At 42.2% G+C, this 19,970-nt stretch overlaps 1 protein-coding gene across 1 annotated transcript in view; it reads right to left on the bottom strand.

Moving 5' to 3' along the window:
* The window catches only part of wwc1 (WW and C2 domain containing 1), a 133,230-nt gene that overhangs the window by 74,951 nt on the left and 38,309 nt on the right, over positions 1 to 19,970 (bottom strand). Inside the window, exons 3-7 of the mRNA XM_056284391.1 lie at positions 19,163 to 19,366; positions 16,968 to 17,044; positions 14,194 to 14,273; positions 3,129 to 3,258; positions 114 to 260 (exon numbers count right to left, since the gene is read on the bottom strand). Coding sequence (XP_056140366.1) covers positions 114 to 260; positions 3,129 to 3,258; positions 14,194 to 14,273; positions 16,968 to 17,044; positions 19,163 to 19,366 — 638 coding nt within the window. The remainder of the gene's footprint in view (positions 1 to 113; positions 261 to 3,128; positions 3,259 to 14,193; positions 14,274 to 16,967; positions 17,045 to 19,162; positions 19,367 to 19,970) is intronic.

Raw genomic sequence — 19,970 nt, 5'->3', positions numbered from 1 at the left:
TATATATATATATATATATATATATATATATATATATATATGAACTTGTGATAACTGACCACTGCTTTCATCAGGTACCAAGTAGTGTGTTATGAATTACTAAATGGACTCACCTCCATGGGGAGGTCCGTCTGGGATCCGGCGTCGGAGTACAGGCGGGGAATGGAGAGCTCCGAGTTGGCCAGAGAGGGACTGCTCCCCCACAACTCCTGCTGAGAGCCAGAGTCCAGCTGGAAACCATCCTTCAACACCGCCAGCTTCTACAGAGACAAGAGACCAGGCGTTAATGAACAGACAGGAGAGCCCGTGTGCGTGTAGACTTACTTGGTGGATAAAAAGAGTGTGATTAGTGGGGTCTGACTCAGAACAGACTCAGTGCTGTGTTTCGCTGGCTCGCTGAAAAACCGCCTCGGTTAAAACTCAACTCACCTCATTCAGACCCTGGAGGACGACTCTAATGTGCAGCAGCAAGCTGACACAGAAGCAGACATAACACAATGTGTCAGCAGAGAGTGTGTGTGTGTGTGTGTGTGTGTGTGTGTGTGTATATGTATATGTATACATCCAGTGTATCCCACAGAAGGTTTGTGGTACCTTCATCAATCCTGCTCAGAAAGGGCAGTGCAACTCCAGTAAAAACAAGTTGCATGAGCAGCAGTTAAATATTCTAAACAGACCAACACAAACCAACCGACAACCTGCAAGAGTAACAACTAAAACTTCACAGAACTGACAACCTAGCAAGAACAAGAACTGAAACTTCACAAGCTAAAAACAACAGGAAGGTAAATAAAATGGCACCAAGAATTACAGTCTAAACGGGTTAGATGGCCTGTTTGTTTGGTGTGGTAGGTTTGGTGAGGATGATGATGATGATGATGATGGCCACAACAGTGATCCTTCGTCTTCACAGCGGCTGAGGAACACCTTCGACCGCCCAGAGATCTGAGCTGAAGCTCTACTGGAATCTTCTCTATCTCAGTTGTCGCGTTACTTCTGCACCGCTGTCCAAGTGTTAAAACACCACAACGCCTTACGCACGGACGCCACAACACCAGCGTGGTCAAAACGCCAGAGACACCACCGCGGTCACGTCTCAAGACACGGACTGAGAGCTGCAGACGGGCCAGACGGAGGTGGTGATGCATTACTGACTGGTCTTTCTCCTGCCCTGCCCTCCGACAGGCTGCACAACAACCAAAGACCACCCAGACGCCACCGGGCCGAGCATCACGCTTCCCACTGTCCCCCCGGCGGTAAACTGAGACGTAATCCCGCGGTTTGGGTTTAAACAAACGACCGCATGCTAAGTGAAGTGTGAAACCCTCCGTATCCCGCAGCATGGAGAAGGCCAGCTGGGACTCGAAAGTCAGGAAGTAAATGTGAAGTGTGGTGAGACTGAGAGATGAGTCTGTTCTCAGAGTACAACTGTTGCTCCAACAGTCACGCCTAAAAAAAAATCAGGATTAATATAAATTGAACAAAATGTTGTCTGGGAGCGTCCGGGTGGCATCCAGGGGGGCGCCCAGGGGGGTGTCCGGGTGGCGTAGCAGTCTATTCCATTGTCTACCAACAAAGGGATCGTCAGTTAGAATCCCCGCGTTACCCGGAAGGTGACCCTTCCTCAACATAAAGTCCAGAATCCGACAGTCATCAGCGTCAGGCAGCCATGACACACCACAGCTGGAGGGAGTCATTCAACACCCCCGTCATCTGGACTCCTACAGGAGGTGAGGGATGTTCTGCTTCTTCAGCACTACCAAAAAACCTCAAAGAAACCAAAACAAGATTGGGGGTCCTACTCTTTTTTCTCTTTAAGAATAATTTCCAGGACTTGCCTGGGACATTTTCCATGACTTTGGCTTGGATCTCTGTGCCAGGCGGTGCTGGCAGAAGGTCATATTATTCAGTATGAGCTACCAGTGGAAGTCTCAACGGTCTTTAAAGGGACTCTGTCACTGGACATACTGCTCAAATTTCTGGTTTGGCTTGATAAACGAATATATTTTGATTCAGCAACTCTACTGCCAGTGGAATTTTTTGGCCAATTTAAATTTGTTTGTTTTGGGGGCTTCCAGGTAGCGTAGCGGTCTAGTCCGTTGCCTACCAACACGGGGATCGTTGGTTCGACTCGCCGTGTTACCTCCGGCTTGGTCGGGCGTCCCTACAGACAAAATTGGCCATGTCTGCGGGTGAGAAGCTGGATGTGGGTATGTTTCCTGGTCGCTGCACTAGTGCCCCCTCTGGTCGGTCGGGGCACCTGTTCGGGGGGGAGGGGGAACTGGGGGGAATAGTTTGATCCTCCCACGCGCTACATCCTCCTGGTGAAACTCCTCACTGTCAGGTAAGAAGAAGCAGCTGGTGACTCCACGTGTATGGGAGGAGGCATGTGGTGGTCTGCAGTTCTCCCCGGATCGGCAGAGGGGTGGAGCAGCGACCGGGACGGCTCGGGAAGAGTGGGGTAATTGGCCAAGAAAAATTGTACTGTACCTTGTTGGTTACACATGTCATCTCATGTTTTCCTGGCATGTGAGTTTCTCAGTTTCCTGTTATGTGCTGTACCCCACTCATGCTGTTGTGTTCGGGCATCTGTGCCACCCAAGTTATGCAACATAGCTGTTGTTTGTGTTGCTGTAATGTATTTTGTGTTACATCCAGAAGAGGGGGGGGGATGTAGGGTTATGGTGTGGTCACTTCAAATTACAGGCGAGGACTTATGACGTACACAAGTGGCGACCTCAGTTGTAACGTAGCACGGAGTGGTGATTAAAGCACTCTGGAGTGTGTAAAACCGGTTTACTGTGGAGTTTATCGGCACTTCACATTGGCGTCAGAAGTGGGATGGTGAGACCGCAAGGCAGGTAGTGTAGCGATCATGACGGAGTAGACTTGCTAGTCGGTCGGACCCTTTAGTTGACTGTTTAGCGCAGTTTCCTGTGGTGTGAGAGACCCGGGTTCATGTCCCAGCTACAGCAGTTTGCGGCTGCCCCCTGAATTCACTACATCGGTAAGTGTTTTCAATGACTGGAAAACTAGACTACACATTTCCAGGTTTTCCGGGACATGTGGGAATGCTGACATTGCAGCCTGGCTTTGTTTTCTGGGTTTCTGGACCAAGGACAGTTCACCTGCATGAGCTCCTGTTTCTCCTTCTCGCCGGAACTGATGGCATCCCGGATGGAGCGCACCTCACTCAGGATGGCCTGTGCCTCCTGCAGCTTGAAGCCATACGGGCTGCTGGACACCTTTTGGTCGATCCTGGAGGAAGAGGAGAGATAATAATAATGTCACACAACATGTCCACATACAAAGATAAGGAAATAAAGTATTCCTCGTCAACTCAATTCTAACTGTATACTAGAAATACTGCTACTAATGCAGAACAGTAGAAACTAGAAATATTGTTACTAATGTAGAACAGTAGAAACTAGAAATACTGTTACTAATGTGGAACAGTAGAAACTAGAAATACTGTTACTAATGTGGAACAGTAGAAACTAGAAATACCGTTACTAACGTAGAACAGTAGAAACTAGAAATACTGTTACTAATGTGGAACAGTAGAAACTAGAAATACCGTTACTAATGTACAACAGGAGAAACTAGAAATACCGTTACTAATGTAGAACAGCAGAAACTAGAAATATTGTTACTAATGTAAAACAGCAGAAACTAGAAATACTGTTACTAATGTAGAACAGTAGAAACTAGAGATACCGTTACTAACGTTGAACAGCAGAAACTAGAAATACCGTTACTAATGTAGAACAGCAGAAACTAGAAATACCATTACTAATGTAGAACAGCAGAAACTAGAAATACTGCTACTAATGTAGAACAGTAGAAACTAGAAATACCGTTACTAATGTAGAACAGTAGAAACTAGAAATACTGTTACTAATGTGGAACAGTAGAAACTAGAAATACCGTTACTAATGTACAACAGGAGAAACTAGAAATACCGTTACTAATGTAGAACAGCAGAAACTAGAAATATTGTTACTAATGTAGAACAGCAGAAACTAGAAATACTGTTACTAACGTAGAACATTGGAAACTAGAAATACTGTTACTAATGTGGAACAGTAGAAACTAGAAATACCGTTACTAATGTAGAACATTGGAAACTAGAAATACTGTTACTAATGTGGAACAGTAGAAACTAGAAATACCGTTACTAATGTACAACAGGAGAAACTAGAAATACCGTTACTAATGTAGAACAGTAGAAACTAGAGCTACCGTTACTAATGTAGAACATTGGAAACTAGAAATACTGTTACTAATGTACAACAGGAGAAACTAGAAATACCGTTACTAATGTAGAACAGCAGAAACTGGAAATACTGTTACTAATGTAGAACAGTAGAAACTAGAAATACCGTTACTAATGTAGAACAGCAGAAACTAGAAATACTGTTACTAATGTACAACAGTAGAAACTAGAAATATTGTTACTAATGTAGAACAGTAGAAACTAGAGATACCGTTACTAACGTTGAACAGTAGAAACTAGAAATACCGTTACTAATGTAGAACAGCAGAAACTAGAAATATTGTTACTAATGTAGAGCAGTAGAAACTAGAAATATTGCTACTAATGTAGAACAGCAGAAACTAGAAATACTGTTACTAATGTAGAACAGTAGAAACTAGAGATACCGTTACTAATGTAGAACAGCAGAAACTAGAAATACTGTTACTAATGTAGAACAGTAGAAACTAGAAATATTGTTACTATTGTAGAACAGTAGAAACTAGAGATACCGTTACTAACGTTGAACAGCAGAAACTAGAAATACCGTTACTAATGTAGAACAGCAGAAACTAGAAATATTGTTACTAATGTAGAACAGTAGAAACTAGAAATATTGCTACTAATGTAGAACAGCAGAAACTAGAAATACTGTTACTAATGTAGAACAGTAGAAACTAGAGATACCGTTACTAACGTTGAACAGTAGAAACTAGAAATACCGTTACTAATTTAGAACAGTAGAAACTAGAAACACTGTTACTACTGTAGAACAGTAGAAACTAGAAACACTGTTACTACTGTAGACCAGCAGAAACTAGAAATATTGTTACTAATGTAGAACAGTAGAAACTAGAAACACTGTTACTAATGTACAACGGCAGAAACTAGAAATACTGTTACTACTGTAGAACAGCAGAAACTAGAAATATTGTTACTAATGTAGAACAGCAGAAACTAGAAATACTGTTACTAATGTAGAACAGCAGAAACTAGAAATACTGTTACTAATGTAGAACAGTAGAAACTAGAGATACCGTTACTAATGTAGAACAGTAGAAACTAGAAATATTGTTACTAATGTAGAACAGTAGAAACTAGAAATACTGTTACTACTGTAGAACAGCAGAAACTAGAAATACTGTTACTAATGTAGAACAGTAGAAACTAGAGATACCGTTACTAATGTAGAACAGTAGAAACTAGAAATACCATTACTAATGTTGAACAGTAGAAACTAGAAATACCATTACTAATGCAGAACAGTAGAAACTAGAAATACTGTTACTAATGTAGAACGGCAGAAACTAGAAATACCATTACTAATGTAGAACGGCAGAAACTAGAAATACCGTTGCTAATGTAGAACAGTAGAAACTAGAAATACTGTTACTAATGTAGAACAGTAGAAACTAGAAATACTGTTACTAATGTAGAACAGCAGAAACTAGAAATACTGTTACTAATGTAGAACAGCAGAAACTAGAAATACTGTTACCAATGTAGAACAGTAGAAACTAGAAATACTGTTAGTAATGTAAAAAGGGCAGAAACTAGAAATACTGTTGCTAATGAAGAACAGCAGAAAGTAGAAATACTGTTACTAATGTAGAACAGTAGAAAGTAGAAATACTGTTACTAATGTAGAACAGTAGAAACTAGAAATACTGTTACTAATGTAAAACAGCAGAAACTAGAAATACTGTTACTAATGTAGAACAGTAGAAACTAGAAATACTGTTACTAATGTAAAACAGCAGAAACTAGAAATACTGTTGCTAATGTAGAACAGTAGAAACTAGAAATACCGTTACTAATGTAGAACAGTAGAAAGTAGAAATACTGTTACTAATGTAGAACAGTAGAAACTAGAAATACTATTACTAATGTAGAACAGTAGAAACTAGAAATACTGTCACTAATGTAGAAAACAGAAACTAGAAATACTGTTACTAATATAGAACAGTAGAAACTAGAAATACTGTCACTAATGTAGAACAGTAGAAACTAGAAATATTGTTACTATTGTAGAACAGTAGAAACTAGAGATACCGTTACTAACGTTGAACAGCAGAAACTAGAAATACCGTTACTAATGTAGAACAGCAGAAACTAGAAATATTGTTACTAATGTAGAACAGTAGAAACTAGAAATATTGCTACTAATGTAGAACAGCAGAAACTAGAAATACTGTTACTAATGTAGAACAGTAGAAACTAGAGATACCGTTACTAACGTTGAACAGTAGAAACTAGAAATACCGTTACTAATTTAGAACAGTAGAAACTAGAAACACTGTTACTACTGTAGAACAGTAGAAACTAGAAACACTGTTACTACTGTAGACCAGCAGAAACTAGAAATATTGTTACTAATGTAGAACAGTAGAAACTAGAAACACTGTTACTAATGTACAACGGCAGAAACTAGAAATACTGTTACTACTGTAGAACAGCAGAAACTAGAAATATTGTTACTAATGTAGAACAGCAGAAACTAGAAATACTGTTACTAATGTAGAACAGCAGAAACTAGAAATACTGTTACTAATGTAGAACAGTAGAAACTAGAGATACCGTTACTAATGTAGAACAGTAGAAACTAGAAATATTGTTACTAATGTAGAACAGTAGAAACTAGAAATACTGTTACTACTGTAGAACAGCAGAAACTAGAAATACTGTTACTAATGTAGAACAGTAGAAACTAGAGATACCGTTACTAATGTAGAACAGTAGAAACTAGAAATACCATTACTAATGTTGAACAGTAGAAACTAGAAATACCATTACTAATGCAGAACAGTAGAAACTAGAAATACTGTTACTAATGTAGAACGGCAGAAACTAGAAATACCATTACTAATGTAGAACGGCAGAAACTAGAAATACCGTTGCTAATGTAGAACAGTAGAAACTAGAAATACTGTTACTAATGTAGAACAGTAGAAACTAGAAATACTGTTACTAATGTAGAACAGCAGAAACTAGAAATACTGTTACTAATGTAGAACAGCAGAAACTAGAAATACTGTTACCAATGTAGAACAGTAGAAACTAGAAATACTGTTAGTAATGTAAAAAGGGCAGAAACTAGAAATACTGTTGCTAATGAAGAACAGCAGAAAGTAGAAATACTGTTACTAATGTAGAACAGTAGAAAGTAGAAATACTGTTACTAATGTAGAACAGTAGAAACTAGAAATACTGTTACTAATGTAAAACAGCAGAAACTAGAAATACTGTTACTAATGTAGAACAGTAGAAACTAGAAATACTGTTACTAATGTAAAACAGCAGAAACTAGAAATACTGTTGCTAATGTAGAACAGTAGAAACTAGAAATACCGTTACTAATGTAGAACAGTAGAAAGTAGAAATACTGTTACTAATGTAGAACAGTAGAAACTAGAAATACTATTACTAATGTAGAACAGTAGAAACTAGAAATACTGTCACTAATGTAGAAAACAGAAACTAGAAATACTGTTACTAATATAGAACAGTAGAAACTAGAAATACTGTCACTAATGTAGAACAGCAGAAACTAGAAATACTGTTACTAATGTAGAACAGCAGAAACTAGAAATACTGTTACCAATGTAGAACAGTAGAAACTAGAAATACTGTTAGTAATGTACAAAGGGCAGAAACTAGAAATACTGTTGCTAATGAAGAACAGTAGAAACTAGAAATACTGTTACTAATGTACAACAGTAGAAACTAGAAATACTGTTACTAATGTAGAACAGCAGAAACTAGAAATACCATTACTAATGTAGAACAGTATAAACTAGAAATACTGTTACTAATGTAGAACAGTAGAAACTAGAAATACTGTTACTAATGTAAAACAGCAGAAACTAGAAATACTGTTGCTAATGTAGAACAGCAGAAACTAGAAATACTGTTACTAATGTAAAACAGCAGAAACTAGAAATACTGTTGCTAATGTAGAACGGCAGAAACTAGAAATACTGTTACTAATGTAAAACAGCAGAAACTAGAAATACTGTTACTAATGTAGAACAGTAGAAACTAGAAATACTGTTGCTAATGTAGAACAGCAGAAACTAGAAATACTGTTACTAATGTAAAACAGCAGAAACTAGAAATACTGTTGCTAATGTAGAACGGCAGAAACTAGAAATACTGTTACTAATGTAAAACAGCAGAAACTAGAAATACTGTTACTAATGTAGAACAGTAGAAACTAGAAATACTGTTACTAATGTAAAACAGCAGAAACTAGAAATACTGTTGCTAATGTAGAACAGTAGAAAGTAGAAATACTGTTACTAATGTAGAACAGTAGAAAGTAGAAATACTGTTACTAATGTAGAACAGTAGAAACTAGAAATACTATTACTAATGTAGAACAGTAGAAACTAGAAATACTGTCACTAATGTAGAAAACAGAAACTAGAAATACTGTTACTAATATAGAACAGTAGAAACTAGAAATACTGTCACTAATGTAGAACAGCAGAAACTAGAAATACTGTCACTAATGTAGAACAGTAGAAACTAGAAATACTGTCACTAATGTAGAACAGTATAAACTAGAAATACTGTTACTAATGTAAAACAGCAGAAACTAGAAATACTGTTGCTAATGTAGAACAGCAGAAACTAGAAATACTGTTACTAATGTAAAACAGCAGAAACTAGAAATACTGTTGCTAATGTAGAACGGCAGAAACTAGAAACACTGTTACTAATGTAAAACAGCAGAAACTAGAAATACTGTTACTAATGTAGAACAGTAGAAACTAGAAATACTGTTACTAATGTAAAACAGCAGAAACTAGAAATACTGTTGCTAATGTAGAACAGTAGAAACTAGAAATACTGTTACTAATGTAGAACGGTAGAAACTAGAAATACGGTTACTAATGTAGAACAGCAGAAACTAGAAATACCATTACTAATGTAGAACAGTATAAACTAGAAATACTGTTACTAATGTAGAACAGTAGAAACTAGAAATACTGTTACTAATGTAAAACAGCAGAAACTAGAAATACTGTTGCTAATGTAGAACAGCAGAAACTAGAAATACTGTTACTAATGTAAAACAGCAGAAACTAGAAATACTGTTGCTAATGTAGAACGGCAGAAACTAAAAATACTGTTACTAATGTAAAACAGCAGAAACTAGAAATACTGTTACTAATGTAGAACAGTAGAAACTAGAAATACTGTTACTAATGTAAAACAGCAGAAACTAGAAATACTGTTGCTAATGTAGAACAGTAGAAAGTAGAAATACTGTTACGAATGTAGAACAGTAGAAAGTAGAAATACTGTTACTAATGTAGAACAGTAGAAACTAGAAATACTATTACTAATGTAGAACAGTAGAAACTAGAAATACTGTCACTAATGTAGAAAACAGAAACTAGAAATACTGTTACTAATATAGAACAGTAGAAACTAGAAATACTGTCACTAATGTAGAACAGCAGAAACTAGAAATACTGTCACTAATGTAGAACAGTAGAAACTAGAAATACTGTCACTAATGTAGAAAACAGAAACTAGAAATACTGTCACTAATATTGGACAGTAGAAACTAGAAATACTGTCACTAATGTAGAACAGACAGAGAGAAAGGAATAGAGTGAGAGGGAGAGAGAGGGAGAGAGAGACAGAGACAGAGAGAAGAGAAATCCATCTGTGAGTGTTAAGCCCTCATCATCAAGTCACATGGTGCCTGAGCAACAGGTCCTTCCACATTCCTCGGAAAAGGAAGGAGGTGAGGAGATGAGGTGGCGAGGAGGGAGATGAGGACAAGCGATCCATTGTCCGGCCTCCTCAAACCCACGGCTTTGCTGACCCCCGTCTGTGTATCTGTCTACAACAAACGCTAAATAACATTAGAGGCAGGAGCTTAGTGGATGTTGCCTTTGGTACATCCAGGAAATCAACTGTTTTCTTTCTATTCATAATGGAGGGATTCAGGTCGACGCTTTGCTGCACAGATCCGTTTTCTGTCCCACACAAGTCATGATCGTAAACAGAACCGGGTCTTCGGGGATGGCCGAGGCTTCACAGTGAGACAGACCGTAAGACACCTGAAGGATGTCAAGCCTCGGTGTCAACATGAAAGCCATCATGCAGGTCACCAAACCCCAAACTGGCTCCAATAAACCACCTTCGACCTCACGTATTCTGTGACTTCCTCTTACTGAGGACAACACAGAACACCGGGCCTCATCCCATAACGCACCACCATCATTCTGTCAGTGTTAAACCCATGGATAATGACCCTTAACCTCTCGTCGGGAGTCGCAGTGCTTTCGGGTGCATCTATGTCAGCACAAATTGCCACGGCGTGCCGGGCGTGTGAAACCTTATCAGGCGCTGTGTGTACGCTTGCATTCCTGTCAGAGCTGATTCATATTTGGGTAAACACAGTTTGGCAGCCGAGAGCCGTGTGTTGACTCCTCCAGCAGAGGAAGGTCACAGAGGAGAGCCGGGAGGAATGTGGCCCGACCACTTCGCTGCAGAGGGTTTGATCCCGGCCTCCTCGCTCTCGGGCTGTTTTGACATAAAGGCCCGTTTTAAAAAGACAGGAAGAGAGTCGGGGAACGCTGCTACGCTGAGTCTGTGTGGTTCACGTCACAATACTTCATACCAAGAGCATCTTCGTTATTCACGTTGGCTCCCAAATGAGGAAGTTAGGTTTTGCCCTGTGGGGTGGCTGATTTTACCTTTGTTACCAATGTTATGGAGGGGAGAGGTTTGGCAGGTAGAGGGTTCAGGATTTACTTCCTAAGTTCTGGACTCAAGAGGGAAATACTGTGCCAGCAGTGCTCCTGGTGTGCGCTGTGTATACATATTACACGCTAAGAAGCTGTACGGCGATCAAACCAGCCGGGCGTGAGTCATGTGTTGTTGCATCATATCGTTATTTTCCTGCTTTGGTCCTGTCTTACCGACACTGCTTTCACTCCAGAGGCAGTCTCGGTCTGGCAGGGGTACCGAGACGCCCTCGTTTCTGGAGAACTTTTTCAACTCAATGGAGCGCAAACCTGAGTCCAAATAATAATTCAACTTTTTTGTTTTGAATTTTTTTCTTCCCCCCCTCCCTTTTTCTCTCTCCAATTGAACCTGGCCAACTAACCCACTTACCCCACTCTTCCGAGCCGTCCCGGTCTCTGCTCCACCCCCCTCTGCTGATCCGGGGAGGGCTGCAGACTACCACATGCCTCCTCCCATACATGTGGAGTCACCAGCCGCTTCTTTTCACCTGACAGTGAGGAGTTTCACCAGGGGGACGTAGCGCGTGGGAGGATCACGCTATTCCCCCCAGTTCCCTCCACCTCGAACAGGCGCCCCGACCGACCGGAGGAGGCGCTAGTGCAGCGACCAGGACACATACCCACGTCCGCCTTCCCAGCCGCAGACACGGCCAATTGTGTCTGTAGGGACGCCCGACCAAGCCGGAGGTAACATGGGGATTCGAACCAGTGATCCCCGTGTTGGTAGGCAACGGAATAGACCGCCACGCTACCCGGACGCCTAATAATTCAAATTTTACACAAACTTACACGGCACAAACTAAACTAAACGAAGCAGGTGTGAAATCTAAACGCTTAAGCTACGCAACCAGGATCAGCAAAACTGGCATTCCCATCCAAATCTATCCCCGTTTCAGCTGATTCTGGGCCGGACAGTACAGAGCAGAGACCAACACAACTGCTCTTCCTGGTCGACACTCATAACGGAGTCGCGTGACACCACACAATCAGAGATCTCCACCTACCACTGTCTGGGGACTTCTAAATGCCCGACAGTTGCTACAAAGGTAGCGGGAACGGCCACTAACAAACCTACGCCTACTGCTTTGGAAATCCAGGACACGCCTTACTGGAAATGACGCCTTCCCCCGTCCTCCTCCCATCTAAGGACAGGATGTGGTGTTGCTGTAAAGCCCCCTGAGACATATTTGTAATTTGTGATATTGGGCTATACAAAAAAAAAAAATCGACTTGACTTGAAACAAACCGGAGATGCAGTGAGTAACTCTGTAACACGGAGAGAGCTTCTTAAAATCTTGAAAATGGACGTCCCAGCAATGTCACGTGATTTGGTTTTTTTAAGCGGTGAATATGTTTCGCCGCAAACGCAACAAACATCAGTAAAGTGAGAAGGAGTTTTCTTCGGAGACTGTACGGCTGAGCCATCCTGTGACGCACATGTTGCCGGTACAACAGTGTTTACAGCACACCACTTCTGCACGTCACCGCCCCAATATGAAGGGCTGCCCTAAGGACTTTGGACTGGTTCTGCAATGCATGTTTTCTCCATCCATCCATTATCCAAACCGTCTATCCTGCTCTCAGGGTCGCAGGGATGCTGGAGACTATCCCATCAGTCATTGGGCGGCAGGCGGGGAGACACCCGGGACAGGCCGCCAGGCCATCACAGGGCCACACATTCACAACTAGGGACAATGTAGTATGGCCGATTCACCTGACCTACATGTCTTTGGACGGTGGGAGGAACCGGAGCACCCGGAGGAAACCCACGCAGACATGGGGAGAACATGCAAACTCCACACAGAGGACGACGTGGGAGGACCCCCAAGGATGGACTACCCCAGGGCTCGAACCCAGGACCTTCTTGCCGTGAGGCGACCGCGCTAACCACTGCACCACCCACAGGTTTTCTTAAACTCTCTAATTGTCCGGGTGTCTGGGTAGCGTGGTGGTCTATTCTGTTGCCTACCAACACGGGGATAACATGTTCGAATCCCTGTGTTACCTCTGGCTTGATCAGGCATCCCTACAGACACAATCGGCCGTGTCTGCGGGTGGGAAGCCGGATGTGGGTATGCACCTGTTCGGGGGGGGGATGGGGGGAATCATGTGATCCTCCGACGCGCCACATCCCCCTGGTGAAACTCCTCATTGTCAGGAGAAAAGAAGCAGCCGGTGACTCCACATGTATGGGAGGAGGCATGTGGTAGTCTCCACCCCCTCTGCCAGATCGGCAGAGGGGGTGGAGCAGCGACTGGGACGACTCAGAGAGCGGGGTGATTGGCCAGTTACAATTGGGGAGAAAAACGGGGAAAAATCCACAAAAATAAAAAACTGTTAAGTTTTAGCAACGAAATCTTTAGCAAGGAAAGCTGGGAAATCGTCCTCAGTCTGTAGCTGAGCGAAGCGTTCAGAGACTGACTTGTAAATCTACTCATAATGTGGTAAATTTAAAAAACCAAATTCCTTTAACCAGAGAGCCTCGCCACGCTCTGAGGTCGAACAACCAGAACCAACAGAGCGGGCGCTCCTTCTTCAACGCCTGGCAGGAACACCATGGAATTCCTCTCTAGTCCACATTCCTCACCGCTCTCTTGCATAGCACTTGCTGGAACACGGCCACATTCAAGAATAAAATGGAATTTGTGAAAAATGCTATAACAGCAATCAGCGATGATTCCACGCCATACAATTTGTGAACTGTATAAGCCATTATTTCAGTAAATATATTCAACATATTTACATTTCAGGCGATTTAGTCTTGTGCACCGATTTGGTGCGACACAGTAAGACTCAAGTTTCCAACATCTGCCATCATTATAAACCAGTAACTACAGCTGAAGTCATCGCCACAGCACCGTCTATATGCTCATCACCAACACTGGGTAATACCAGAACTATTATGATCACGATAATCATATGGGCTCTTACATGATACCAACACATACCGGCACATCTACTTACATATGCAGAAATACCAGGTTTCAGAAACCAGCTGAGGCTGATCACATATCACACTGTCTGATAATGTAAAGAATAATATCAAATCAACTTGACTGGTTTTAATGAGGAAAATAGTTCCCTTTTTCTTATTAATTTCATTAACCAAAGGAATAATAGAAAGATGACTCTGTTTTGGAAAGAGTTGTTGTTATTTTGCTCTGGTCTTACTCCTTCAGTGTCTCAAATCCTTGTTCTTTGAATTGCAGCTCCTGCTTCATACAGGCCAGGTCTCTCTTCAACTTGTTCACCTGAGAGAGAGAGAGAGAAAGAGAGAGACAGACAGAGAGACAGAGACCGAGACAGAGTGAGAGAGAGAGAGACAGAGACAGACAGATGATAAATCCATCTTATAATGAATATTAATTAATATAGGCCCCCGGTTGGGTCCAGCCTGAAAAAACAACCTGGAGCTATCACCCCGTGGAACCACCACACACGGGGGTGAGCATTGAGGTAGGGTGCAATGCATGCCGGGCAGCAGACCAAGTTGGGGACCGGGGCGTGCCGACTTCTGGCATCACAGATCGGTCGTCGGGACATGGAATGTCACCTCTCTGGCAGGGAAGGAGCCTGAGCTGGGGTGGAAGGTGGAGTGGTACCAACTAGATATAGTTGGGCTCACCTCCACACATAGCATGGGCTCTGGTACCAAACACCTGGAGAAGAGCTGGACTTATTACCTTCCCGGAGAGGAGAAGAGGAAGGCCAAAGAGGAGGTTTATGGATGTGGTGAGGGAGGACATGCAGGAGGTGGCTGGTGTAACAGAGGAAGATGCAGAGGACAGGAAGAGATGGAAACGGAAGAGCTGCTGTGGCGCCCCCTAACGAGAGCAGCCGAAAATAGTAGTAGTAGCAGTAGTAGTAGTAGTAGTAGCAGTAGTAGTAGTATACTAGTGAGAGTAAAGGATTGAGTTTACGAAACTGAATTTTTTTGTCCTACATTTTGTCCAATAAGTTTACACCAATTCAAAAGTCGTCCGTCATCAATATATTCTGAGTCCATGCGTTTGTCAATGTTTTCGGAACAGTTTTGATTTTCTGCTTTTTTTCGCATCCGTCAATAAGCTCTCAGACCTTTTTTTGAGTTTTGGACCCCCGGGAAGGATTAAAAAAAGAAATGCATACAAAAAATGTGGACTTTGTGCGCAAAGTCCTTGACATTAATGACAGGCATTGTGGTCGTAGTGACTGACGTAGCAATGACTAGTAGTAGTATCAACAAGAAGTAGTAATACAACCAGTGGTAATAACAGGTGAGGTAGTTTAAGGGAGAGTAATAATACCAATATGGTAGCAGTATAATAAGCAAGAGTACTACCAGGACAGCCCTCAGAAGTAATAGCAGCAGCGGTTAGTGGTAATAGGTGCAGTCCTGGGGATTATGGCGGCGTAAATATTTTGATCATCTGCTAACCAGAAATTATTTTACTCTTTAGAAACTACAGGCCATAAAATCTAGAGCGCAAAGCCAAACTAGTATATCACTCGCCAGCTCGGATAAGAGTAATATAAGTTTATAAGTGTGGCCAGAGTTATGAAATCGATCGTGACCACATTCCTGACAATAAGACAATGGACCATCTGTGGCTGATAATGAACCTGACGCCTCTCACTCGCCTGCTGCCACGGGATGAGAAACCCACCACAATACTGGACCTGACCATCTGACTTAAAACAGAACAGAACCGAATCAAACAGGGCAGAGAACATCACACCGATTCCATGAACCCTGAGTAACGGCTGTATCCTTATCTATGTCCTTTTTTAGCCATCAGGCTGTCACAGACATAAAATTACTCAAGTCTCATTTATGATGGACAGATCACACAACAGACAACAGAGCATATAAGATGTCACTGCTGGAAGATGACAATGTAAAGAGGTCTACAAGAAAGTCCAGAAACTTTCCAGGCGCTAAAAATTATGCCAGTCTCATGTCCAGATTGAAGGCTATCCATTTCTGATGGCAGACGGAGGGGTTTAGTCTCTGGTTCACGGCATCTGGTTCAGGAGACTGTTCATGTCCAGACCAGGTCGTGAACCATCTGGGTCAGGCAACTGTTCATGTTCAGACCAGGTCGTGAACTTTCATTTTTCCAGGGGTTAAAAATGTCTCGCAAGTACATTAAAACAAATTCCAAGGTACATTTCAAAGCCATTATAAATATGGGGCGTCCTGGTGCCTCAACCAACCCCCCTCCCCCTTTTCTCCCCAATTGAATGTGGCAATTACCCCACTCTTCCGAGCCGTCCCGGTTGCTGTTCCACCCCCTCTGCCGATCTGGGGAGGGCTGCAGACTACCACATGTCTCCTCCAATACATGTGGAGTTGCCTGCCGCTTCTTTTTACCTGACAGTGAGGAGTTTCTCCAGGGGGATGTAGTGCATGGGAGGATCACGCTATTCCCCCCAGTTCCCCCTCCCCCCTGAACAGGCTCCCCGACCAACCAGAGGAGGCGCTAGTGCAGCGACCAGGACACATACCTACATCCGGTTTCCCATCCGCAGACACGGCCAATTGTGTCTGTAGGGACGCCCGACCAAACCGGAGGCAACTGGGGGATTCGAACCGGGATTCCCGTGTTGGTAATCAGCGGGATAGACCGCCACGTCACCCAGACACCCAGTCAAACACTTTTTGTATTCATACCAACCATACAGAAAAGAAAAGCATTTCCAGGGGGTAAATAAATAAATCATGGTCAGATCCAGCATTTAACATCCAGACTCAACATCGAGTTCACCCAGAGGCCTTTTCTCAGCTGAGGACTACTGACTGGATTACTACCTAACCTGAAAAAATAAAATGTCTTCACTACATGTAGTCAAAGCATTTTCTTAGAGAACAACATAAGTTTATTTGCACTCTTGGAATGTTTTATCATTATTCCTATTTTTCTTGTTTTCCAAAATGAGTTTGTCCCATCTGCTCAGGTTCTTACCCTGCTTTTGGCAGTGATGATCTCTGCCTTGAGGATCTCCGGGTCGTATTTGCTGGAAGATGACGACCTGGAATTCACTGCGGGAAGAGAAAAGACAGGTGAGAAGGGTGGGCCCATGTCTTTCGGTCTATCTGTCTGTCCGTCCATCTGCCTATCTCTCTCTCTGTCTTTCAATCTCTTCCTCTGTCCGTTTCTGTCTCTCTCCCTCGTAAAACAGACAATAGAAGTCAGAGTTTCTACTGTTCCAAACATTCTCATGGGAAAGACGGAAACAAAATTTTAACCCGCTCCTTTTGTCAAAGACTTTTCCTCTTCATACTAAACTTTTTTGTATCTTTTCAGATGTGAATTATTTATTTATTATCATTTTTTAAAACTCATTTAAAGCAACATCATGCAATTTAGCGAATGAGATGTGATGATTTCTTCACACAGGAACAGACGTGATATAACATGATAAAAATCTACTACTACTTTCGGCTTCTCCCGTTAGGGGTCACCAAAGCAGATCATCCATTTCCATCTCTTCCCGTCCTCTGTATCTTCCTCTGTCACACAAGCCACCTACCTGCATGTCCTCCCTCACCACATCCATAAACCTCCTCTTTGGCCTTCCTCTTCTCTTCTTCCCTGGCAGCTCCATATTCAGCATCCTTCTCCCAATATACCCAGCATCTCTCCTCCACACATGTCCAAACCATCTCAATGCAATGTCATATGCGTTCTCTAAATCCACAAAGACACAATGTACCTCCTTCTGGCCTCCTCTATACTTCTCCATCAACATTCTCAAAGCAAACATCACATCTGTGGTGCTCTTTCATGACATGAAACCATACTGCTGCTCGCTAATCGTCACCTCGCCTCTTAACCTAGCTTCTATTACTCTTTCCCAAATCTTCATGCTGTGGCTGATCAACTTTATACCTCTGTAGTTGCTACAGTTCTGCACATCCCCCTTGTTCTTGAAAATCGGTACCAGTATGCTTCTTCTCCACTCCTCAGGCATCCTCTCACTTTCCAAGATTGTGTTAAAATCTAGTTAAAAACCCCACTGCCATCTCTCCTAAACACCTCCATGCCTCCACAGGTATGTCATCAGGACCAACCACCTTTCCACTCTTCATCCTCTTCAGAGCTGCCCTCTCTTCCTCCTTGCTAATCCACCACACTTCCCGATTCACTATCCCCACATCACCCAACCTTCTCTCTCTCTCATTTTCTTCATTCATCAGCCCCTCAAAGTACTCCTTCCTCCTTCTCAGCACACTCTCCTCGCTTGTCAGAACATTTCCATCTCTATCCTTCATCACGGTACAAGGTACAAGGTACAAGTCCTTTTCTCCTTCCTTAGTGTCTAACCTGTCATACAACTCACCATACACCTTTTCCTTTGCCTTTGCCACCTCTCTCTTCACTTTACACTGTGTCTCTTTGTAGTCCTGTCTACTTTCTTCATCTCTCTGACTACCCCACTTCTTCTTCGCCAACCTCTTCCTTTGTATACTTTGCTGTACTTCCTCGTTCCACCACCAAGTCTCCTTGTCTACCTTCCTCCGTCCAGATGACACACAAAGTACCTTCCTAGCTGCCTCCCTCACTATTTCTGCAGTGGTTGCCCAGCCATCCGGCAACTCTTCACTACCACCCAGTGCCTGCCTTAACTCCTCCCTGAACTCCACACAACAGCCTTCCTTCTTCAAATCCACCATTTGATCCTTGGCTCTGCCTTCGCTCTCTTCCTGTTCTTGATCTCCAACAAGACTGAACAAGATGTGATCATTTCTTCGCACAGAAACTAACGTGGTATGACATGATAAAAATGTACATAGCATTTTAGATTAACTTTTACCTCAACAATGGACCACACGTGTTTTGCTGTATCATCAACCACCAAAAAGCCATCTTAAATCCTGCATTCATTTTTATCATGCCTTGTAGTGAGCGTCACCTCCTCTGCATGAAGGAACGATCACGTCTCGTTTGCTGGTATTGAGACAATGCTGCCTGTGTTATCTCACCAGACCATTTTAGGAGATAGCAGTAGAGGTTAAGTTGTGTGTTGAAGCACCAGAGGCCTCAATTTGTTGTGATAACACTCCAGATCTTAATGAATTAATAGAATGAATTACACAACGTCTCTTTAAATATCAATAGGAAGGTTAGAGAAGGAGGAGTGGAGCCAGGTCGCTTACAGCTGGTCTGGGATGTGGACTTGTCTCTCCAGGCATCGCTGAGATGTCTGTACTCCTGCTGGGCCAGCCGCAGTCTCTGCTCCTTCACCTGGTAGATCTCCTTCTGGGCACTGAGCGCATCCCGGGCAACATCCAGGTACTCCCGCAACATGGCCTCCTGCTCCCTCTGCCACTGGACCCGTGGGTCCTCCAGCTGGGTCCTCTCTGGAGGGAGGGTCAGAGGAAATGAGCATTCTGCCATGTTAACCTATATTCAACCATAACATCTCACTTTACATTGTTAAGACTATGGTATCAAATCTCTAGGATGATGCACCTCAAATTAACTTCCAGCCTTTCCTTCAAACATGTTTTTGGTATTTCAGCAGTACTGAAACATGTAAATTTATTTACAGTGCCTGCTGTCAGACAGAATGTTAAAGATATCATTGTAATGTGATGTGATGTTTGATACGTTATGTGATATTTATTTTGTTCCACTAGCATTTGTAATCAAAGTATTTCTCCAAATAATCAGAATAATAATTTTAACCAAACTGTGTGCTAAAGTAAAAATGACTTGTGACCTTGACCTGAATTTGTATCACAGTTTTATTACATATTGAACAAATATATATCAATCTCGTGACAATCCCGTGTTAAGATGTGAAAGTGTAAAATGTGCTAACCATTACATTAAGAAATTATTGATCGCTAAGCAAGAAAATGTCTTCACAGCCATGAACTCAAAGACAGGCGCTGGAAAAAAACCCACTACTTTACAATTCAAAAGCCCAGTACTCCTGTAAATTATCATTCACGATTTTAG

The sequence above is a fragment of the Lampris incognitus genome, chromosome 8 (genome assembly GCF_029633865.1).
Source record: "Lampris incognitus isolate fLamInc1 chromosome 8, fLamInc1.hap2, whole genome shotgun sequence".
In the NCBI taxonomy this organism is placed as follows: Eukaryota; Metazoa; Chordata; class Actinopteri; order Lampriformes; family Lampridae; genus Lampris; species Lampris incognitus.
The sequence above is the reverse complement of the archived record's forward strand: the minus strand, read 5'-3'. Positions and strand labels throughout refer to the sequence as shown.